At 48.2% G+C, this 24879-nt stretch overlaps 1 protein-coding gene across 3 annotated transcripts in view; it reads right to left on the bottom strand.

The window, feature by feature from the left end:
• Positions 1-18048: 18048 nt before the first annotated feature.
• Positions 18049-24879, bottom strand: part of LOC144141287 (uncharacterized) — a 37251-nt gene continuing 30420 nt past the window's right edge. The window contains exon 8 of one of the 3 annotated variants that reach the window (XM_077672865.1): positions 18049-19512. In XM_077672865.1, the coding sequence (XP_077528991.1) occupies positions 18738-19512 (775 nt within the window). In that variant the 3' untranslated portion in view covers positions 18049-18737. The remainder of the gene's footprint in view (positions 19513-24879) is intronic. The other 2 variants (XM_077672863.1, XM_077672864.1) reach the window with 2 other exon arrangements.

Here is a 24879-nt window from a genome sequence, read left to right as displayed (position 1 = left end):
TGTTTATGGAAACGAGGGTTTCCGAGTTTGCATCCACGCGAGGCCGGGAGCCCGCGCCGTTGTGTCAGCCCGAAGTGAGTGTGTACGGAAGCTGCAATTTGGGTCCGAGTTTTCTTTCGTTTTGTCGACTCCGGGAGTCGAGGCTCTGGGAGCCGTGTGGCCGGGCCACGTGTGCCGCAAAAGGCTAGCTGGTATTGCAGCCTGGCACGGGCGCTCCGATACCGCTGAATGCGGTAGGCGCCGTTCGCTCATAAGCTGCTTGTGTTGCAGCGAGCGAGTAGGACCCTAACAAAGCAGATGTCTCCTCACGGCTGCACGTACGGGCACGTTCAGGGTTTCTTTCGTTTGGTCTTTTATTTTGGTGTGTTGTTGGATGCGGGTCGTTTGCCGAAGTGAGTGACCCGAAGGCTTTCGCAGCCGGTCCTCCCAGACGAAGGCACGACCTTGGGAACAATGCGAGGGCGCATGGAGCGTTCCCCCTCTTTTGTTGATCGCCTCGCGCGAGAGAAAGGAATCTCTCCCGCCTCAGGAAAGACTTGCTTTGACCCCTCGCTGCTTGAAAAACTGCTTTCCGCAGCGTAGTTGTTTTTGTTGTCGCGCCACGCGGGCGACGGGACTGAAGGGGGGCCTCATCCCTCTTCCACTGACGGGGAGAATTACGCGAGGCAAACTTTGCGCCCGCTGATTGTAACGTCGCAGGAGCCCTCTTGTTCGGCTCGAGAGACCAAGCTCTGTTCACGTAAACTAAGCGCCAGTGTGTTGAAACGTATTTCAGCATTTTTACGCAAGCGGCGTTCATGTGTGTGAACATAGGGCTGTCGTTGGGAGCAAGTACTGTTTCCGCGTTCATGTGTATGAACGAAGTGTTACTGATGCGAGCAAATACTGCTTTCGCATTTGTGTGGTTAAGCATCGCGCCGGGCGGTCGATGCGACCGTGTGTGTTCTTTGTGCCCTGTACCGTATAGGGTTAGAACAGGTTCTAGCTCTGTGGACATTTCCAGAGCCGTTGCATTGCTGAGAAACTTAGCAGCTGAACCATCGGATTGTGTCACGTTATCGATGCAATCGAGTTCGTATTTTCCCTACCCTGCACGCTGCAGCGTTAGGACAATTTGGCGTGCTTTGTTGACGCTAACAAGCTGGTAATTATGCCGAAGCCTTGGCAGTTGTGATATTCGACATCGAACCACATGATCGATGGGATCAAAGGGCTACTGCAGCCTGTTTTTTCCTACCCTATACATTGTAGGGTTTGGACTATTTATTGGGCTTTGTTGACATTAACAGAGCGATGGCAATGCTGACAACTCGGCAGTTGTCGTTAGGATCGCGCCACAAAGGCGGTGCGATCGGAGAGCTATTTTTTCTGCCGTACACTGAAGGTGCGGGGAGTTGCTTTGTGCAGCTAAGCCACCCCGGCTTGGACCACATGACGGAGCGTGTTTATGCTGCTGTCGACTGTTCCGGGCGAGCTGCCGAGCCTGCTGAAGGGGTGCGGTGCGGCATGCCGTCACCAGCCTGGCTGAGAGAGTCGGCAGTCTGGTCGCTCGGCGGCCACGGGCCATCACGGATGTGCCGCCACTTGAGCAACGCTTGCTTGGGTTGGCTGGTGCGATTCTTCCCGGAGCTACCCGCCTGCAGACATCAGCGGGTGACGACCGGGCCTGCTGGTACACTACCAGCGGTGGCATTGGACGAGTGGAAGCCGGCGTAGGCAACACGATGCAGTGACTAACGATTTAATCGACGAACGAACTTTTCGTCGCCTCTAGTCCTGTACTCAGCTCTCACCGGCGTACGCAAGGAATTTAGGAGGGAGGGATGTGGGGATCGCGACTTTCACGCGAACCCCTTTTCTGGCTACCTTCCCGTTGCGGCCGGCGGGCACACGCGCCTCGCTCACGCGACGGGAACCATACGGGAGGGCGCCAGCGACCGGACGGTTTGTTTTCGCCCTGGTGGAAGCGTTGACCCTTTTCCCCTCTGCCTTACCCGAGAACCAGTTCTTCCTCGATACTAGCGCCACCGTAAGGCGAAGTCTGGTGGGACGTAGCATGACGAGGGGACGCTCTCTTGTCTTGGGGATCCGGTAGCGCGCGGACGTTTCGGCGCGCTTGTCCTGACTTTGGGAACGCGCCACAATGGGACGCGTCCGGACGAGCTTGGAGACTGCAACCGCGCTCGCACTCCGCAGCGCTCCGCTGCTCCGGTATGCCATCGGTGAGTCGAAACATCTCGATCTCTAGCGTTGTTTAATGCCTCGCTCCCAATGTTACCGTTATGGCCTACGATTATTCTGTATGCAGTGTATTTGATTTGCACTTTGCAATAAATGCTGCCATTGATGTTTTGCCCTCGCCGCCTCCTGCCTTTGTCTGTCTCCGCAAACAACGGACCCGTCCGCAGCCGGCGCTCGCAAGGCATGTTTGCTGAGCGCGGATGGCTGCGGGGTGGGAAATCACTAGTGTGTGAAATGTAGAATCCCACAAGCTCAACCAGCCCCGTCCGCAGCGCCTCTGATGCTGATTGTGGCAGGATGCCCCTAGGGATTGGCCAACCAAAGAATCCATCACGAGATAGGTTCGCGTTCAACCACCGTCGTAATCTTCCCGTAGGGGAACCGCCGAAGAAGAAGAAGAACGAGAAGACAAAGCTGCGAAGAGGAGGGCGTGTACATTGCTCTCAGCCGGTGCACCAATGTCAACAACTTTTACCTCACCAAAGCTGACGGAGACTACCGATTCTACCACAGAGACAACATCGACAAGAACATGATGGACGAGTTTCGGCGCCTCGAGAACCACCGCCTACTCACCGTAATACAACAGCACTTGCGTGTCTTTGCCACCGGTGTGGACCCGGACGCGGAATTCCCTCTGGCGCTAGTAAAAACCAGATCCACTCTAAACTTTTTTTCCACCCATATACTCCCTAGAGGTTCTTTTTCGCCTGTCCTCTAGTGATCCTCCTTGTAGTTTTTTTACTACATGGAACAGGGAGGTTTTGTTTACCTCCTCAAAACAGGGTGTTTTTAGGTGATAGAAAGGAGGTAGTTAGGGAGTGTTAAGAAATGTTAGGGAGAATTTAAGGAGATCAAAATGGAGTATTCTTTACTTCCTCAAGGCGTTTTTAAGTGATGTTTATGGACTTTTTAGGCGGTTGAATAGGAGCCTATTATGGCTCCCTTGGGAAGTACTTATGTTATTTTAGGGGCGTTTTGAGGAGGTTCAAGGGAAGCATTTACTTCTTTTGCATGGAGTTTTACGTTTTGTAGGCCTCGCGAGGGAGTTTTTAGGAGGTTCAAGGGAAGCATATATTTCTTTTGAATGGAGTTTTGCAAAGTTGGGGCGGTTTTGTAGGCCTTCCGAAAGGAGTTTTTTCAAGGCCACAAGGGAGAGTTTCTAGTTCCCTGCGGGAGTACTGATTTCACACGGTTTTTCTCGGTTTCAGGTTTATTTCAAACGAACTTTCGCATACAAGTTTACATGGTACATGGTGTACACAAGGAGGCTCCGAAATAAAAACTTTGGGCGACCTCCTATAAGAAAGCAAAAATGGTAAATTGCTAAAAACACGCCAGTTAGGAATGGAAGACAGCAATAGAATGCTAGTTGAACAAACCGTAGAATTAATATTACTACAAGAACTGGAAATACGCGAAAAACAAAGATAGGCGCAAACACAACCACATCGTAAGTGAAATCATTATATAATAATAGCGGGTAGGGAACGCGTCAGCACTTATCAGAACGCATCAGCACTCAGTACAGAAAGTGAAAAAAATGGTTTCAGTGGTTTACAACAACAAAAAAATTTCAGTTGGTGGTGAAATGAGCGATCTGTGTGCTAGTTGAACAAACTGTAGAAACAATATTACTACAAGAACTGGAAATACGCGAAAAACATATAGGCACAAACACAACGGCATGGTAAGTGACATCATTATATAATACTAGAGGATTGAGAACGCGTGAGTACTTATCAGTGCGCATCAGTACTCAGTACACAAAGTGAAAAAAAATGGTTGCAGTGGTTTACAACAACAAAAAATTTTTTCAATTGGTGGTGAAATGAGCGAGAGCTGTGTAACGATTTGATATTGAAAGGTAACGAGCATTTTGTAGATGGTAAAGGCACAAGAGATAAATGATGTAGGAGACAGACAGCAATGAGATGGCTATGGATAAATGAGTAATATAAAGAACGAGAAATATGCTGCGGAAAATACCAGTGCGTTTTGATAAAGACACAAATGCGCTAAGAAAAGTGACCCAGTCTGAGGGGTTAATTGCAAGGGTATAGAACAGAATGCGTGGTTTTGCGACAGCTTCGTCAGAGTGAGAAGAAAAAGCCATGTAATTCGTGTTTTTCCGATAATTTTAAGTTGATTCATTTGGCACCAGTTGCCAACATTATTTAGATAATTGTTTCAAGTTATATTAGTTGGTTAATATTATTGCTCACTAAAAGATAGCTGTATTATCAGCATACTGAAGGGCCCATCAAATATCCCCTGTTCAGTAAAAAAAAAAAAAGAAAACGTCAGAAACATAATACGAAATTCTTTAAACTACTATCCAGGATTGAAAACAAATAAAATATTGGTGAGGGATATTGATGCGATAAAAGTTAATTAGTTCTAAATCCTTCACACGTGGTTTGGTGCTGGCAAGGTCCAAAAAGGCATGTTCCACAAACGTTAGAGCTCTGTGTGCCTTCTTGGGATATTGAATGTTGAAAACCCAGAACGATGCAAACAGACTACACAGTCCTCCCAGTAAAGATGATGCAGTCAAGACAATCTGGCCATCGATGCGGAGGCTAATTTCCCCGTTCGCGGAATGCAGGCAGGGAGTCAAAGGAACATCTACCTGAAAAAGCAAAAAAGAAAAAAAGAATGACCCACATGTAAAATTCAAAACAGACACTATGGTTAAATGAACTTAATAATTCGGTGCAGTAATAAAATTGTTATGCCAGGTTCCCTGCGAAGATTCAGTACTTAAATTAGGAATGCAAAGGCTTCATAAAACCAAGTGCCAGTGGCTTTTGCAGCAATAAAAAAGATATTACTTCCGCACAATACACTCGAGCACAACTTTAAATGACAGTGAAGTTAAAATGCAAGTCTCTCTAGGTTGATAGATTAGCTCACGGAGAACACTATGATACCCCTCTTACACCTGGCATTTTTTTTTAAAATAAGGTTGAAACTAGCAAAAACACGTTTTCACCGGAAGGGCTTAAGTGGCCTGACGCGCACAACTTCTTTCTTGGCTGCCGCTGGATGGTGCTACTCGTCCATACTTGGGGTGGCAGTACCGCTTTCCAAGGGAGCATGCGAGCTACGCATGAGAAAATCGTTCGACGCCAAAACTTGCGGGGCCTCAAAAGGCCAATGTTTTTCTTCAGTGAAGCATAAATACTGATCACCGGTCCAATGGAGAAACATTTTGCTTAGTGGTCTCGAACGGCAAATGACAGGGGAGTTTGGGGAAGCAGAGCGATTTGACCGGAACTGACCAAACTGCTTGGTACGTGGTAATGTTGTATTCAGTTGCTTGTATACTGCTATTAATCACCGCTGCTTCACTTGCTTCCGGTTTATCCTGATGCAAACAGCGACTGCAGTCGTGTTTGCGTCACGTTTGATGAGCAGTTGAACAGCGATTTCTCAGCACTTAAGGGATCTTGGCACTAAATCAATGCTGAAATGGCTATGCGGAGGTCCGACTTCCGTTTGAAATCAACTTGCTGGTTGTCTTCAATGACCCTTTAACAACAAGTTACCCTTATGCCTCATCACTGCAACCGATTGTTCCTCCGTGTGGTGCAAAGTGTGCTACTGTGAGTATTTTCAACGTGAAACGAACCGTTTCTGTGATTTGTAGGACTGATTCTGCTATTAATTACTGCAGTGACAACACGCTATGAAAGAAAATCCCGCCATCTCCACGAAGTGAATGATGATGAGAGGGGCGAATCTAAAATGCTTATCAGCAGACAATGTGACGCATTAAGTGCAAGCTGCTTTCATAGTGTGTGCATTGACATTAGGATATGGCCCCCTGGCAGAATGATGCGCTGCGCGAGATTTTGCCGTACCTAAAAGGACAGGCAACTCATTTTTACGGAGTATAGGATCTGTAAAAGGGTTGCGAGTTGGGCGAGTTGGTAATTATGCATTGCGAAAAATAAACTGCGCGCAAATTAACGAGGACCAGAACACATGAAGACGGCACAAGCGCACACTCGCAACTAGTTTATTATTGCACAATTCAAAGCTTTATATGCCCAAGCGCCCAATTGCCGCGCCCCCAATGCGTCACAGTTCTCGGCGCACTCAGCCGAAAATACTAAAAAACCGTAACAACAAAACCACAAAACGAACTTTGAGGCGCAGGAAAGGCGAAAAATCAGCAAAGATAACCGCATCATACATGGATTAAGACCCCCCCTCCCACCCCCAACACGCATTCCCAGAAGAAGCACCGAAATAGCGCTCAATGTGCGTCTAAATATGCGACTTCTCGATTAAGCAGGGCGATAGAGGGATGACTGATACATTCGGAACCAGCCTTTCTGATGTGGCTGGCTTCTACAATTTCTCACGTTCGCTGGTTCTTATGTCGCAAAAGGATGGCTGTGCGCTCAAACACAGGGACACAATCAGGTCTGCATGCGCGGCAATGAGAAGATAAGTGGCTCAGGTCACGTTGAAAAATGAAAAAATATATATATATATATATATACGGTACTTTTAGACGTCGTACGCTCGAGTTTGTGACAACGTACCCGTGTGCGGCTCTGTCCTGAAGTTCGGAGAAATGCAGGCGGGTTGTGTTACATTTCTCGTCTTGAATTACGCTTTCTTTTATATATTAGCGCCCTCTTTCCCGATCTCTCTACCTTCCTTCCCGCTTCCGTCTGACTGCGCTGATTTTCGCCAGCACGAAGTAACCGTCACGTTGCTTTGAAACGACGCCGCGCGCGACAAACGATTTTATCTCGAATGCCCTGTTACAAACCGGCCTACAAAAGAATGCGAACGCATACCCCAAAATCCACAAACAAGTAAAATAATACGAGTGTGCGCTTTTTTCTTTGCCCGTGCGTGTACGAGCTGTGAGCGGCACGGGTACCCGGGTACTTCGCTGTTAACCCTATCCAAACGTTTGACAAACGCATCGACTGATGAAAGACCACTTACCAGCGAGCTGTCCACACCTGTCGCCGTATCCAAATGCTGTTTGCGGCCGTTCCTCGTGTGACAGGGGCAAATGAAAATCTTTCCACCAAATGGCACTACTAGTCCTTCACAAATAAGAAAAAACGACGGCCCAAGGCGAGGCTTGAAGCTCCGGCCGCGCCGAGTCACAGGCCGCGCTGCGTTGATAGTTGTTTACATCCGGGCAGCCAGTCGTGCCGCCAGGGCAAGTTGAGTCGCTGCAGTCGGGTGCGTTGGCGCGCTGGCACGAGAATTTAAATCGTCTATGTATGCGCAAGCAAGCGAAGCAGATGAACATTGCAATTGTTTGCAACGGCGAGAACTGCATCTTCGTTAGCAGCAGAGTTTGACAACACCTATCGCCAAAATAAACAGATTGAGACAACACGGCCGCGCTCTCTGCCTGTGATCGCGCTGGTTGAAGCATCTATACGGGTATACGTACGGTATTGGTTTTGTAGCTGCGTGCAACCGTCGCGTCCTGCTTACTCGTTCTAATTAGCATTAGGCCACGGTTGAAGTGCTGGTGCACGGAGACAACAGAAGACTAACATGGCGACCGCCCGCTTGAGATGATTACCTCAGATAGGGCGTTTATTGTGGACGTGGTAGTATACAAGGAACGGAACGCCATCTCACAAATGGTGTTAAGTCGTTCTAAATCCTCCCTTTTGCTACCCGGATGGGCAACGGTACTACCATGGAGGTTCGTCCACTTCTTTAGATCATGCCTAGGGAGTACATTTTTTGCTATAGGTACTTTTCAGGGCACATTACTTGATTAAAACTCCATTTCCGGCTAGTTTGCGTTTACAGTGAACATAACAGCAACACAATGGAACCACACGGAAGCGCCACGATGCTTCGCATCCTCATCAGGGTTCCCCACGGGAAGATGGTGTAATTTTTTTTTGTTTCTCGCACCACATGTTCTGCATCTGTCTACACGCTAGGGGGGAGCCCTGTAGTGGCACCATCGCCATCGTTTTCATCAGCGCCATCATCATCATCAGCGGGCAGGACTCGCGCGTGATCTTTGGCTCGCAAGAGACCGAACGTGACTGCGCACCTGGGCGGTCGCTCGTCTTGAGCGCTTCCATTTCTGGCCGGGCCTACGCTCTTCAATAAACGTAGAAAGCCGCATCAGCTACAACTGAGTCTGCTACCTATGAAGACTAAAGAGGGCACTGTACAAATTACGCACTTATATACTAAACTGTGCGTTTGATTTCGTCTTCTGCTGACAATCACCATATATGTACACAGGGTAAATGGTTCTTTGTAAATTGTATGGCGCTTGTCGAGTTTAGGTTAGTGGGACTAAAACAGCTCTGCCATTTCATCGGGCTTTCACCGTTGTGCAAGCTAACTTTGATTTTCATTCTGGTGTTGTTGGCACGCCTATTGCACTCTCGGGTGATGTGGTATAATGTGGTAGTGCTGCTGCAGGTTGGACATTCTCGTCGGTATTTTGATTGATTGATTGATTGATTGATTGGTTGATTGATTGATTGATTGATTGATTGATTGATTGATTGATTGATTGATTGATTGATTGATTGATTGATTGATTGATTGATTGATAGGGTTTAACGCGCCGACGCAACGCAGGCGATGAGGCGCGCCGTAGTGGAGGGCTCCGGATTAATTTTGACCACCTGGGGATCTTTAACGTGCGCCGAAATCTCGAACACACGGGCGTTTTTGCTTTTCGCCTCCATCAGAAAAGCGGCCGCCGCGGCCGGGAATCGAACCCGCGACCTTGCGCTCAGCAGCGCAACGCCTTAGCCACTGAGCCACCGCGGCGGGTCGTCGGTATTTTCGGGTACCTGTGGAGGTTTGGATAGGTATTCGTTTGAATCTGTCTCCGGGAGGTGGCTTCCGCTGCGTTTAGCTCTTTGTGAGGGGGCGGGTAGAGTGCCCCGGCTGCCCTGAGAGCTTCCACTCTTTCCCCGTAGCCGTTGGGAAGTGGGGTGAAAAGCGGCGTGCTGTCACCCGCCCAGTTTGTCTGTTCAGGTGCAGTACTGTTACCCGCTTCGTTCCACGCCAATCCCTCGGTGCCGGTGGTCCAATCGTGGTATTCTTGTTTTAACGAAGTCGTAGCAAGCTTTCCTGGAGTACGTAATTAGGTGCAGGTTCTTCTACTGCGGGTGGAAGTAGAAGCTATTGCTCCTGCCTCCGGCTTCTCAGGATTCGTGTTCCATTAGGTCGTGGTTAGAACCTATGACAGTTGCCACTGCATCGCGGATGTTGCTGCGTCGGTGTAGATTGTGTAAAGCTCTCCTTGAAGTTTTCTTTCTAGATGTTCCTCTTGATTTTCTTATTCCTTGATGGTAGGTCTAGTGTCTAATTGGTAGTGGTGGTAAATTAATTTTCTGCGAACGTCTTTGTCAAGGTCGACTTTACCTGCGATGTTGGTTTTATTAGCGGGCGTGCCCCTCTTTCCAGTATGGCTCGGCCTGTTCCAGTATATTGCAGCCTCTTTCTGAGCGATCAGGGTGACTTCTTTAACCTCCTCGAAGGTGTTTCTTATGGTCAGTTTTTGTAGCTTATTCCTGGCTGTGCATTGGGGGAGTCCGATTGCTGTTTTTTAGCTCCCCTTAACATTGTTTAATTCTTGTTTGTTTAGCCAGTGATGTGGTAGGCTCTACGCCACTCTGCTGATCACCACGGCTTGAACTAGTGTCTTCTCTCATTCCTGTTTTGTTCCTTGTTCTTCTGACCATTCGTATTATTTGCTGTGTGGTCTTCTTGAGCATTTGTATAGTGCAGTGGCCTTAAAGTTGCTCTGCATCCAGAGTCAGAGTGATCCTGATTAATGGGACTTGAATTTTTTGTGACTTTTAAGTCTCCCGTGCTTTTGCACCTGCTGTCATGGATCCTGATTATTTATGACTTCACTGGAGCACACCGGAGGGAGGCCACTGTCTTCGCGGCCACGGATAAGCTTTTCTGTCAGACAGAACCGCAGCCATTTATATGGGAAGTCAGTTCAAAAGGGCTGAAAATGTCAAACAAACGCACGTCTGAAGGCTCGGGGATCTGTAATATCACCCCCACTTTTCAATATAACAATGATAAAGCTATATAGCAGAAAAAGAAAACTGCAGCCACAACTCACAGCAGACGGGATGGCCAAAGCCGCCCCGAGGATCCAAAGAATTCTGGCTCACGGTGGAGGAAGGGAGACCGTCCAAGTACGTCGTCTACCTTTCAGAACCCATTTCGGGCATCAAATAAAGTCATCTCTCTATCTCTTCACGAAATACCAAGCATTGCCATACGCTATATGAGGATGATATAACCATATGGACAACCATGAGGCTCATTGCCCAAAAAGGAAGGAGCACTTCAAGAGGCGGCGAACTGCATCGTTCCCTCCTGGACTACATCCGCGAAACAAACATTTCCTGCTCATTTAATCAACTTTCCTCATCATCAACTCATACTCCCTCATGCAAAAGAAACGCAAAACAAAACTGCAGAGAAAATTTGTGTAGAGCATGCAGTAATGAAGGAGAAAAACTTCATAGATTTTGTGATCCAATAAGGTGCGCAACATTTTCGGAATGTTTCAGGAGAATAAGAAGTAAAAACATGCGATGTTCGCATGTTTTTATCAAAAGAGCCGGCGACAAGTGTGTTAGCACGCCGTCACTAGCGTTTTATGTGAAAAAGAAATGTCATTTTTAAACCACAGCGTGTAGTTTAGCACGCGCAGCTGTCCTTCCCTCTTTTCGGTTTGGTCTGCGCCTGGATTGCACGCACACGCTATTGGACCATCTTGATTACTCTTGAGGCTGACGCGGATTTGTTGTCATTCTTTCAGCAGTGTTGTACTAATCCATTTTAGCCATTGTCACCACCTTTCACACTTGTTAACATGATTATACCTAGGTTGATTTTTTTTGTTTTGTTGTTGTTGTTTCTGCTTAGATAAGACTTGTATAAATTTCGCGTGGTTTGCTTCAAATAAACAGTTGGAAGTTGGCGCCTGTATATGTCTTACCTCGTTTCTTTCGTCTACGTCTAGTTTGCGCCACGTTTTCTTTTTCCTTAAAATATGTACCAACTAGCTCAGCAGCAAGTTTTGTTACATGCATGGACTGCGCTCCACAGCGAGGCGCTTTGCGAGTGACTACAGTGTCACCCCTGCCACCCCTGAGGAAAGGACCGAGCTGGCTCCCAAAGCGTCGGGTTCTTCATAAGTGCTTTCGGTTGGAGAACGCGATATCATTTCTTCGGCTTGGAGCCGCCTTGAGCTAGTAGGTTGTACGACGTGAATGAAATCGTTGTCAATGAAACATTGAAATGGGAGGTTTATGGAGAGTTCTTCCCTCCCCCATTACACATCCAGCTGCATGGCCCATGGCTGCAGCCAGCATGGCTGACATGCTGGATGGATGAAGACGCCGATACATTCGGGCTTGCATGCCATACAGATTGAAGGAGGTTCCCAAATGTTGGAGGAGAAGACATCATATTTAATCTGATTTTAAATGCAGAGCACTTCAGTAACTCGCGATGTCACCCGCGTTGACGTCCGTCGTAGTCCGCACCGTCGTTGTCCGCACCCCTCCTCCTACACTATATAAAAAAAAATACTATCCGGCGCCTGGTTTCGATCCCTCGACCCTGCGGGCGGAACGCAATGTACATGGTGCTCTACCCACACGCGCCACAAAGCCGACACAGAATGGGAGGCAACGAACGCGCCTTATATCCTTGACTCATTCAAACTACGTCAAGAAGCTGCTGATACAACGCATTCACTACCACCAACTCCCCAAACACTAAACATTAACGCAATACACCCACCCCCTATGTGACGCATTTACTCGAGTCCCCCTCGCGGGGAGATGGGACCGCCAAAAACAACGCGTTGTGGACTGCGCAGCAAGGTGCCGGCACGTGCGAGAACCGCTCGCGCTGTTCGTTTCAGGCAGGGTGCGCGCGAGCACTGCGAAGGCGGGAAATTTGAACTGCTCTGGACAAACCTCCGTTCAATTCATCAAGAGAGAAGTGAGACAGGGAGGCGAAGAGCGTGATGGGTAGTAGCAGTAAGCGGATAACGGTGCCACAGGCCGTTATGGCGAATCACTGCTCTGCATTTACGACAGCTTTCACGTTGAGTGGAACGGCTTTATTTTTGTTACTGAAGCGTTTCTGCATCGCTTGGGAACCTCCTTCAATCCGGATTAGCTCCATTAGTTGGTGGCTGCTGGCGGCACTGCCCCTGAACGCAACAACCCAATCCCAGCCTCTCAACTGGCAAGCCCGAACGTCAGATTTTATACTGTGTTAGTTTTTCCAAGGCCCCGGTCTCTGCCAATGTGTGATGGAATGAAGGCACAGCTATAATGTTTGGAAGGAAACGACAACATCATTGCAGACAAACGTACAAGCTACCAACCGTATGCACTGGTCATAGACGACTTGTGTACCACCATTTGTCGTTCTCCCCGTTAAACGTCATCTTCCTATCAGCTCTATTCGCGATAAGATAATGACAACTGAAGAGATAAGAATTGCCAATGTATCTACTTCAAGTGTAAACCTCCCGGTAAAGCGGATGCTTTTCGGCATATGAAATGTTCATCCAGAGGAATTTGCATGTGACCGCAGATGCTGTCTTCCAAAACAGACAAGTTTGTGTAGACAACTTCTGCAAGTCTCTAATGGGGGGGGGGGGTCATTTCCTTTTCCATTTTAGACCACACTTCCTGAACAATATTCCTAAAAGCCAGTCCAAATTGTAATTAATTACTACGATAACTTTTATTTCTCCCCCAGGGTTCCTTCACCGGGCTCCGTCTGTGGCCCTTTAACTTGATTTGTTTAGTATATTTAGGCTCTCAGACGCACGGAAAAAAATGAAGTGGATAAGAGTGTCGCACGTATTGCCTTTAATTAAACAGCTACATTGGCGCTGGCCATCCACCTGCAGCCCCCATAAAGTCTGCACGATTTAGCCGGCACTGCTGGCTGCAAAGCTTACCGAATGCCTCTGGCTTCCCCAACATCTATCACCTCCGAAGCCCTCGCAAGCATTCCTTCGCTTGGTAGAGACTAGGATGCGGTACTTGCTCGCTGCCCTGCACTAACCTTGACCTACTTCCCTCTTGCATGTTCCATTACACACTGTTGTGCCACAATGAGCAGCCCCTTCTTGCTCAGCTGCTAAGGGCTTTTTCGCACTCCACAAGCGACACATATTGGTGCTCTTTACTGTTTGGATTCTTATAAATGCTTTTAAATGCATAGCATTTTAGTAACTCACAATGTCACGCGGCGTTGGCGTGCCTTGTCGTAGTCCGCATGCGCGTCTTGTCGTAGTCCGCATGCGCGCCTTGTCGTAGTCCGCAGCCAGGAAGAAATAAAATAACAGTTTCCGGCGCCCGGTTTCGAACCCATGACGCCGCGGGCGGAACGCAAGGTGCCCGGCGCCCTACCGACCGAGCCACGAAACCTTTTTTTTTTTTTTGTTTGTTTTTATTGCCTGCTTTGACATTTGTACAGCACATCACACATCATGTCATGTAATGATCTGTCAACCCTACTTGGCTGACTACTTGGCTTTAAAACTTTCTAAGACACACTAAATCGTCAAGCACAGGCAACCACTCAGGGGGATCATCCTCAGCACGAAACACTTCCCGTATATACTGTACGCTTTCAATGAAATTTTCCCTGACAGGCCGGGCATTTATATCCGCATTCCTCACCGCCATTCTCGTCTTCCATATACTATGAAGGCTGAGGAGCATGATCAAATCGTACGGCACACCGCCCTCATTTTTTACAGGTAAGAACCGAATTCCACGCGGCGTTATGGGCAAGTCTTTCTTTAACGTACGTTGGAGGACGTCCCAGTGGAACACTGGGTCCCAACAGTCGATGAAGACATGATTAATAGTTTCCGGCTTTTTGCACAGTCTGCAGTCGGTTGTCCACGGCACAAAAATACCTCTTTCTGCTAACCAAGTATCTACGGGAAGGGTTTCACTGTGTAGTTTAAAGAAAAACGACTTCATTGCAGGCTTCACAGGCATACTTTTAACCCTCCTTAAAACATCAAGCCCTGTGCCCTCACCGTATAACGACCTATACAGTGGCACAGGTAAACAAACATCAACTAAATCTTTGTACAGGCGCTTCCTGGAAACACTACACAGGTAGTCGAAAGAAAATCGTACCTTCAAAAATTGAACAGACAGAGCCACTTCACGCAAATATCCTTTCACCCCCCTGCACACAATATCACTTGAAGACACAACAAAGTCAGGCAGCACATTTTTCAACCTCACTTGAATTACAGTGCGCAAGAAGGCGTCTTTTTGATCCACGAAACCGACACACATTTCGACGCACCGAACGCGCCTTATATCCTTCACTCATTTCTCGTTTGTTTCGAAAGCGCCACAAGTTGTCCCGCGCCTCCAAAAGATGGCGACACGGGTCCCGCAATCAAGAGATACGACTTGCCGGCGCACCCCCTCGGAAATGCTGTGCATTTGATCGTGCCCCTCGCGAGGGGGATGTTTATAAGACGGCTGATGTTGCTTTAAGGCTACCATCACTGCGTGCTTGTTGGCATGCATGTATGGGTGTATGCGTGTATGCATGTATGCGTGTGTGTAATTGTGTGCGTATGTGGGCGTGTGTGCGTGTTGCCATGGCCACCGTTGGTTTTGTTTTATGCACGCACACAGAAATACGCGTGTATGCATTCGTGCTAGCGTTCTTTTTTAATTTGCTTTTAATTTGGGCATTGCGAATATCATTTAGGTTGAGAATGTTTGCGGCACCGTTCCTTTTTTTCTAAACCGAGTCTGCACGCTCACACTAGTGCGCAATAAGACTTGAAGGTAGCCACGCTGTACGCAATCTTCACGACTATCAACACGGTGTAAGTCCACGATTGTAGCCCATATGCTTCTTCTTCGCTGCCGCAACGACCTTTACTCCATTTTTTTTTTTTTTTGCAAGTGGTAATCAATGGACATCACCTTGGAGGGGCATATGCTATGTCGCATATTTCTCGTTCAGTCCAAGTGCTTCGACGATTGCGGCAAATGCTGGAGTTATATTAGATGCGACGCTGAGAGGAACACCTCTTGCCGGCGTCCGTCCTGCGTGCGTCCGTCGTCCGCACAGCTGCGTCTCTCCTCCGCTCGCCTCCTCTCCGATAGTGAACACTCTCTGCGGTCACGCTGCGCGCGGCTGCGCACTGTGCGCATGTGCAGTACTCTCTCTCTCCGCTGTCTCCTCTCCTTCGGGCGCGCTGCGCATAGAAGCGGAGTGCCGCGCTCCGGCCGGTCTCCGAGTAGACGGTAGTTCGCGCTTGCGCTTGCTCTCTTGCCGTACCCGGCGACTGCTTGATGCAACGCCAGTGGAAACCCTTCAGCGTCACATCACACCAGGGTTCCCGCGAGGGGAGGTGGGCGTAATTTTTTTATTTTTTTTGCCAGTCTTGGCCAATCTCCCTAAGTGGGTATGCCTGGCTTGACAAGCGAGCCACAAGCTGCCAGGCGGTCGCCGCGAGGCACGCGCTCGTGCTCAGCATTTTCTCGGTATTTTTAACTGCGGACACGAAACTAACGATTTGCTAAGTAGCGTGTCGCTGTTAAAACTTAAATTTAGTGTCGCGATAGGCCGCATATGCAAATTTCGTTTTTAGACTACATTTCGTTTTCGTTGGGCCATCATTTCTGCTGTGTTACGGAGTTTTTCTGGGTGAATTATTTCCATTTCTCACTTCTCTGCTTCCCCCTTTTCGCAACACGCATTTCCAGTTAGACAGCACTTCCAAGTTGTGCGTATCCACAGCGGACAAGATGCGTACAGTCGTCAAAACAACAACAAAGAACGAGGTGCCAGCGTATGCACAAAGCGGCAGCTTACGATAGCACTCGGGCTACTATGCTGTGCGCATGCGCTGAAGCACCCGAGTGCAGTAGGGCAGCATCGTGAGTGCTGATAACCAGGCGCCGAAGATGCGGCTGTAGCTATCGTGAGCTGCCACTCTGTGCGTAGGCAGGCACCTCGTGTTTTGTTGTTGTTAACAGTTTTGACGACTGTACATGACGAGTGCTGTGGGGGAGACATCGTGTTGGAGATTTTCTGACCACGCCAACTACTAAAAGCCACTGGCATGCATCAGACTGTAACAAAGTCTGCAGGCTGTACTAAAACTTCCACAGTATATACTGCGTATCTAATCTTAAAACATGAGCGTTCTCCCTCGATTGATTTAACCGTGTTTTCATCAGGGGCATCATGCGAATGAAGCTTCTCCGAAAGAAGCTTCTCGAAAGATAGATCTAACCTGACAATACTGTCAATAAAGAGAAATTAGGTGACTATAAATTTTGACATCACAGAAAAATTCTTGGAAGTAAAGAGATGCAGAAAACAAACACGTCAATTCTGGCTTTTGTTCAACTAATCATGGTTTCTTTCCTGCCTTTGAAACCATTGTGGCCATTCGCTCTTCTGTTTCCCTTTCTTTTCTATATTAGTGGTCATGGCAAGTTTCTTGTCTATTAAGTTTCCGGATTTGGCTCGTGTAACATTATAACTTGAAAACAAGTCAATTTACATCTCTATTTCTTAATGCATCGCACAGAGGAGCTTCTTTATGCTTTAGTAGGTGCCACACACTTCTCAAAACTGGACTTGGCCTACCACCAGGATCTCTTGCATCCTGACTACAGGGACCTGACAGCCTTCATCATTTGTGATGGGCTTTTTCGTTTCAAAAGGGTTTGCTTTGGTTTAGCTTATGCCCCAGTGGCATTTCGCGACAATTCTTGAGGGCTGCCCTGGGGCGTTGTCCAACATTTCTGACGTGATCAACTGTGGCAAGACCACACAACACCTTTTGAACTTAAAAACCGTGCTGAAAAAGATTAAGGACGCAGGCCTGAAATTGAACAATCTAGAACTTGCATTTATAGGACACGAGGCCACTTCGCGAGGTATTTCGCCACTCCCAGCGAAGGTAGACTACATAGTTAACACTCCTGTCCCAGATGATGTTGTTTGTTCCATGCTAAGCACAAGTTGTAGAGCCGATGAGAGTTCTACTTCACAAAAATGAGCCATTCATTGGGTCAGTAGGAGCACACGACACTTCCAGGAGGGTCAAAGAGACGCTTTCGTCGAGATGCTTTCATCAAGTACAGTCCTCGAGATTTTTGTGATCCAGAACTCTAAGTCAGTGTGTTGACCACCATTTGGACAGTGGGTGGGAAGAGTCCTGCAGCAGCAAGAAGGCCAGGAGCTCCGCACTGTCACTTTTGCATCTGGTACACATTGTTCTTATTTCTTAAGGGGGGACACTGGCCTTAAAACAACTTCTTTTAGTTTTCAAGTAAACTTTGTGAAACGTGTCAGACTTACTACTTTTTCCCCACTGATTTCAAATATGCCATAATTTCTTCAGTTGGTCAATTAGTTTCCACGATAATTAGAAATAATTAGCCATTTTCGGTCAAACAATAGACAAAACTGTAATCTTTATATTTTCCGATACAGCACAGCCCACTTATAGTGAATACGGTTTTAACGAAATAAATGGTGGCTATAACATAGAGATCTTTGTTTCCCATTACCATTTGTATACATAGATTTTGTGTCCACATGTGGCAAAAAGTGGATATAACGAACTGATTTCAGTTTCCCGATGTGTTCGTTATGAGCGGGCTTGTCTGTACTATAAACCCTGGTGAATGTAATAATCGAAGCAGTTTTTTTATTCACCACTTGGAATTAATTTTACAGCTCATTAAACTTGGTTGCACCAGTGGCAAGGTACCATTTCGAATGCCCATTTCAAACACTAAAGTTTAATGAGCTGTAAAATTAGTTCCAAGTGGTGAATCAAAAAACTGCTTCGATTATTGCATTCACCAGGGTTCATAGTACAGACAAGCCCGCTCATAACGAACACATCGGGAAACTGAAATCAGTTCGTTATATCCACTTTTTGCCACATGTGGACACAAAATCTATGTATACAAATGGTAATGGGAAACAAAGATCTCTATGTTATAGCCACCATTTATTTCGTTAAAACCGGATTCACTATAAGTGGGCTGTGCTGTATCGGAAAATACAAAGATTACAGTTTTGTCTATTGTTTGACTGAAAATAGCTTATTATCTCTAATAACTGATGAACTGAAAAAAAAAATGGCATATTTGAAATCAGTGCGGAAAAAAACAGCAAGATTGAGAAGTTTCACAAAGTTTGCTCGAAAATTAAAAGAAGTTTTAAGACCAGTCCCCCCCTTTCTTAGAGAAAAGCTCTTTTGCCACAAACGATGTGAAGCAATTGCTGGTCGCTGCTCTAGAGTCTCACATCAGCATAGGTCAGATCAGAAAGGAAAAGCGTTCCTCACAGGCGCTTGGGCTTCGATTCGGTCTGCACACACACGCGGAAGTTGAAGGCAGCTCTTGCCCGACGACGATCGTTGCAGAGTGAAGCCACGATGCTTCGGGCTACTAGTCTGCCATTTGCAGCGGAAAGGACTGCTTCTTTGGAACAAACTTTTTGGCGTACAATTTCGCATGCGCCTTTCCCATCACATGTTTGAGAAGCTGACTGTTATCCCAAAAGCCCTCTTGGCAAATATCACAGGTGAAGTATCTGTCGCCGGAATGCAACTCCATGTGTGCCCGCAAGTCCGTCCGTCTAAAAAACCGTTTCGTGCACACGCTGCAGACGTTGGGTTTCTTCCGGGAGTGAAACCTCTCGTGATAAGCCAGGCCTGATTTCGTCGACAACGCTGTCGGGCAGAAGGAGCAGCAAAACAGCTTCGATTCGCCGTGCAGACTCAGGTGAAGATTGAGGCTGTCTCGAGAAGCGAAGGTCTGGCTGCAGAACTGGCATCTGAACGGCTTGCTGACAGCGTGCATTTTCTCGTGGATCTCGAGGCACGTTTCTGAGCTGAAGCCTCTGTCGCAGGTGCTGCAGATAAACGGCTTTCCTCGCGCGTGCAGCTTCTCGTGCGCAAGGAGGGCGTTTTTGTCGGAGTAAGCCCGTGAGCAAAATTGGCAGCTGAAAGACTTCACGACGGCGTGCGTGCTCGTGTGTGCGCTGAAGTCCTCCTCCTGTACGAAGACTTTCTTGTGGGTGTGGCAGATGTACACCGGCTGTCCAGCAACGAGTTCCTTCTCGAGAAGTGTCTGGGGAGTTGTACTACTGCTCTGTGGCTCACAGGACTGGCCAGCACAAGGACCTTCGCCGATCTGCATCTCCCCGTGGTTTTGGGCAGACCTGGGGGGGAAACAAGGACAAAAAAAAAAAAAATTAAGATGTGCTGAGGGGGACACAAGCATACAGAAATCTAGAAACAAGTTTCTAAATTTGCTAGTATGCCAGCATGAATGCAAGCAGAGAGCCAAGAAAGAAAAGGACTACTAAAGCGCTAAGTTGGGCGAGTTGGTTACTGTATACTAAGGAATTCATCGTACTAGCGAACGTTAGGACAGGGACACAGCTAAAGAGAAGACGAAACACATGCTAGAACTTCAATTCAGTTTATGCCACATAAACAGGAAAACACCAATAAGTACATGAAAAAGGAACGGGTTATCGTAAAAAAACAAAAAAAAAAACATAATGAAGCACTACAGTCGAAACCCGCAATAACGAAATCGCCGGGGAAACCGGGAAAATTCGTTTTCGCGAGAATTTTGTTGCCGCGAGTACGAGACATAAAAACAGTGATATGGCCAGCAGAACGAAAATTTATTGCCAGAAGTCCGTCAACTTACTTTGCCGACCCTTGCCATGCAACAACTTCAAAGCTCTCCCTTCGCACTGAAAAAAGTGGTCCATTGCCACGTCGTCGTCATGTGCGGCGAAGAAGGACCGAAGAGTGTCGAGGGCATCCAAAACAACCCGCGGGTTGGGTTTCTCCGCGTGGTTGTCTTCTTGGTCCTCGGTGTCGTCAGCTTCGCGCACGCTTTCGATAATGGCCTCGTCGGTCATTTCTTCATGCACGACAACATCGTCATCGGCGCAAACGAACGCATCAACCGTGAGCCCATCTGGGATGTCGATGTCGATGGCTCGAAGTGCCCCCCAGGCGTTGGTCAGCGATAGCGGCACTGCGCTGCCAGCACTCTCGCCGTCAAGTGCACCTTCATCGAAATCTTCGTCTGGTGACGCTGAAGCGCAATCCGTGCGTGATGCTTGCATGGTGGTGGTGAAGCCCGCGTGCTTGAAGCAGTTCTCAATCAGCGAAGGGGATATCGCAACCCATGCGGCGGCCACCATCTCAAAGGCCATGCACAAATTCACGTCGGTGGGACGCTTGTGGTGGAGGTTGAGTAGCAGACGCTGGATCAACCTCTCCCTGTAGGCACACTTCACGCTGCGAATTACGCCTTGATCGAGCGGCTGCAGAACGGAGTGCAGTTTGGTGGAAAAAAAAAACCAAGCGCACGTTCGTCAGCTCCGTCTCGTCCATGTGGTGGGCGCTGCAGTTATCTAAAAAAAGGGCCACCGACCTGCCCGCCTTGCGCATGTCGGCATCGAACGCCTCAACCCAGCTGGAGAAAAGAGCGCGAGACATCCACGCCTTCTTGTTAGCGGCGTACTGAACGGGCAGCGATCGGCGGTTTCCTTTGAAGCAGCAGGGCTTCTCGCTCCGGCCGATGACTAGAAGTGGCCGCTTGTCCGTGCCGTCCATATTGCAGCACAACAAAATGGTTACGCGTTGCTTGCTGTGCTTGCCCCCATGGCATTTCTGGCCTTTCAATTCCAGGGTCTTCGACGGGAGCATTTGAAAGAACAACCCCGTCTCGTCCGCGTTGTACACGTCGCAGGGCTGGTACTGGTCCAGTACTTCTCTGTTGGTCAGCAGCCATGACGACATTGTTACAGGGTCAACGCTTGCTGCTTCTCCCGAAATCGCCTTGGCCACGATGTCGTGCCGTGCTTTAAAGCGGCCCAACCATCCAACGCTTGCTCGGAACTGGTCGTGCCCGAGGATGCAGGCAAAGTCCAGTGCCTTCTGCTGTAGGATTTTTCCCGACAGTGGCACTCTGTTGGCACGCTGTTCGCAAAACCACGCGAACACTGCCTTATCGACGTCCGGAAAGGCCGCCACGGTCACCGTCTTGTTCTGCGCACGTGCGCCATTACCAAGCGCAGCGAGAATGGCATCTTTGCCCTTCAATATGGTCGAAAGCGAGCTGCACGCAATTCCATACTCGTCGGCGATGTCTTTCTTTTTTCTGCCCTTTTCAACTTCCGCAATGATGGCAGCTTTATCGTGAAGCGTCAGAAACTTCCGCTTTTTTGGCTGGTGGAGGCATCTTAGCAAGATCCGATGGGCCGGTCGCCACACACACAACTTTCACGCAAACAGTGACACGTGACACTGGCCACACACAACGAACTCGCGTGTGCGAGGCTACGGAAGTGACGGAATGACGGAAGCAACGCAGGATAGGATCGTGTCGCCCCCTAGTGGTGTCGATCCAAGGCTGCCTAACATGATGATGATATTGTTGCCGTTCTTTTCTTTCTCCACGATAACGGAGAATTGCGGAGATTTCGTTATTGCGGGTTTCGACTGTATCACTCATATCACAGGCCACATTATACAGCGCCGGTCCATATCGCATGGCGGAAATTTTAACTGACACGTGCAAACAGCCTTCATCCTTCGCCCACGCTCAACCACCTTCCTCTCTCCAAAAAAATTGATTTCCTTTGCGGATAGTGCCAAGGACGGTGCGCTGACGCATCCTCCCCCCTCTCTTCCACAAGATCCACAAGATCTACAAAGGATCTTGTGTATCAGAATATGAAAGGATCCACAAGAGAGCATTACAAGATAAGCCTGGAGAATCCACTACTGTGAGCAGCATTAGGGAGATTCTGCAAAACTTCAGTTTGACGCAGGCGGGCATGCACAAAAAATAAATTCGGCCGCCTTCGCGATTGAGATGAGAAGGCTGAGGAAACGGTGGTTTCTCCTCACGCAAACTTAGTCAAATCACAGACCACCCTCCTAAAGTTCAAACTCCAAACTGCCAATATCCAAAGACAAAGCCCACACTACGAACCCAAAGGCAACGCTGACTGCCCCGAACGTGACGATAGTGCAATCGGGTACCGTAAAATCCCGAGAGATAGCCCACACAAGATCGAGAGCAAATCGAGTGAAAATAGGACGCGGGCTAACGTTCGGTGTGCAGTAAAAAAAAAAAGTTGAGAAATGTATCGCAGCCAAACAACGAACACGCGTTTACTAGCGCTGTATTAATTCGTCGTCAAAACCGTCGAACGAACAGTCACTCTCACTGTCAAACAAAAGGTCGACCACCTCCTCACGTACGGCTTTCGACGTGGTTGGCAGGGCAGCAGAAAGAGGGATCGCTGGAGCGAGCCGCTCATGAATCTTTCCGTTTTCCGATCCATCGAGGTCTGTTGATATACCGCACCGTTTGAAGGAGCGGGTGACAACTTCCTCGTTCACGGCTGCCCAAGCCTTGGAAACAAAGTTCACATCTTGTCGAGATGGCTTCTTGAGGTTGCCCTTGGGCGTCACTGCCCGAGCTCGAATGAAGCTTGCCCCGGTCTCCCGAAGGCTGTCCTTCAATGGTTTCAGCCAGCTGATGTCTGCTGGCTGCACTATCGATTTCGTACGTAGAGTTCCACTGCCTTACTTGCTTACGATCCAGCCCAAATTGGCGTGCGGTCTTACTCACGGTTGCTGCCAGCCTTTCGGTGCCATCCGACAACCTCCACTTTTTTCGCCACGATGAAGCTTTGCCGCGTCCTTCCGTTCTTGCTTCGCGACGAAAGACGAACAACCGGAATGTTCAAGGATGTGTGGTGGTCGCGTTTCGGGTTCGGGATTTCGCTACGGTTCTACATGCGCATATGTTATTAGATGCAAGGCATCTCTTACACTCGGCCTGTCCCTCCATTCATCCGGTGTCCGTCCGCAACCCTCCTCCTTTCCCCTCACCCGCCAGCTGCGTTAGCACGTTCTCCTCGCCATGCCAGCTGTGCGTTAATGCGCATGCGTGTCTCTCTCTCATCACTCTCTCTCGGAGAGCGGCTATATAACCGCAGCATCTGCAGCGCGCTCCTCAGTCGCTCTTGCTGCTACTGCTCCGACTGCTGCTCCAATGAGTTGAAATGGACACTAACATGCCTGCTACCGCGTAATTGGAAATGTACGTGTGATTGAGCATCATTTAAGCTTCGCTACACTTCAACCACATTTGGGTAACCAACATAACGGAAACGTGAATTGAACCCCATGAGATGCCTTGCATCACCCCAGGGTTCCTCTCGCGGAAGATGGTGGCAATTTTTTTTTTAGATCCTGTGACCCGTTATCACAGCCAGGTTCCTGTGACCTGTTATTGCACCCTACCCACGCTTGCTAACCTCGTTTCCGTGGGTGTCATCCCCAGCTGGTGGGATGATGCTATGATCAGGGGTGGGTTATCTTTCGGTGTTTTTGAAAAAAAATGAAAAATCGTGCCAAAAACAGGGGTGGGTTACCTTTCGGGGGTGGGGCATCTCTCGGGATTTTACGGTACACAACTGCTTCATGATGCATGCAAGGGACTCAGGTTCAATTCCAACCCAGAAAGCGTTTTTTTTTCTTGAAGACTGCACTCCCCACACCTGCTTGTGGGCTCTCTCTGCCCCCTCGCCCATTCCCCTCATACTTCTTGGCCTAGCACTTTCCTCTTCTTCACTCTGCTGCACCAAGTTTTGAGTGACGCAAGCATGCATGAATTGAAAGCTTTTAAACAGCAACGGTGTTAGAACACTGGTCCCCAGTTCCAAGGGCTAGTAGTTAAAGGAGCCATGAAGAGAAGATACAACTTGGTTTAATTTGAAAGAACTAGGATTCAGTATCTTCCTCAGCTCCATTACAGCCACAAAAGGTGTTTTTTATAACGAAAAAAAAAAAGCAAGAAGTATTTAAAAACTTTCAAATTTTGTGCCACAGTGACGTGTTATGAGCAAGAATGACGTCATACGGGCCAACAATAAAATATAATTTTCAGTGCGTTAACTGCACGTTAGCATTCAAGTGATGCAGTCAAATGGAACTAGAGGCCCCATTACAGACGTCCAGTCATGTGTCGTCGCGACAGGTCAGTTTGAGCGGCCACCAATCGCACAAACAAGGTTCCGTGACGTCGTAGAAAAGTTGCGGGAAATTGGCTAGGGGGTCACGACTGCTTCACACGTTTTCTTTAATTATCTCCGTTATTTGTTCGAAGATTGCGATGATATTGGTAACATTGTTATCGGGACTAAGCAGTCTTTCTAATAAACCCAACTTGTATTTTGTCTTCATGGCTTCTTTAATGACCGGCATTCTCCAAGGCGAGGTTTTCAGTGGCACTGAGGTAGGAGACTTGTTTTATCACCTTGTGACCCCTGCATCGAGCAAGCAATGACCATCAAAAACAAATGGAGGGAAATTTTGAAGACAAAGATGGCACAGGCCTTTGAAGACAAAGATGGCACAGGCCAACCCAGCCAGCACTTTGTTTGATAAAGTATGAAACTGAGAGGGGTTGCGCAGCACAGTCAAGCTTCAGATATTCAAGGGCAGGGCACCCACTTGTGTGGAAAAGCCCGAAAGCAACCTTG

The sequence above is a fragment of the Haemaphysalis longicornis genome, unplaced genomic scaffold, assembly GCF_048455015.1.
Source record: "Haemaphysalis longicornis isolate Haplotype H1 unplaced genomic scaffold, Haemaphysalis longicornis Haplotype H1 scaffold_6, whole genome shotgun sequence".
NCBI classification, from domain to species: Eukaryota; Metazoa; Arthropoda; class Arachnida; order Ixodida; family Ixodidae; genus Haemaphysalis; species Haemaphysalis longicornis.
The sequence above is the reverse complement of the archived record's forward strand: the minus strand, read 5'-3'. Positions and strand labels throughout refer to the sequence as shown.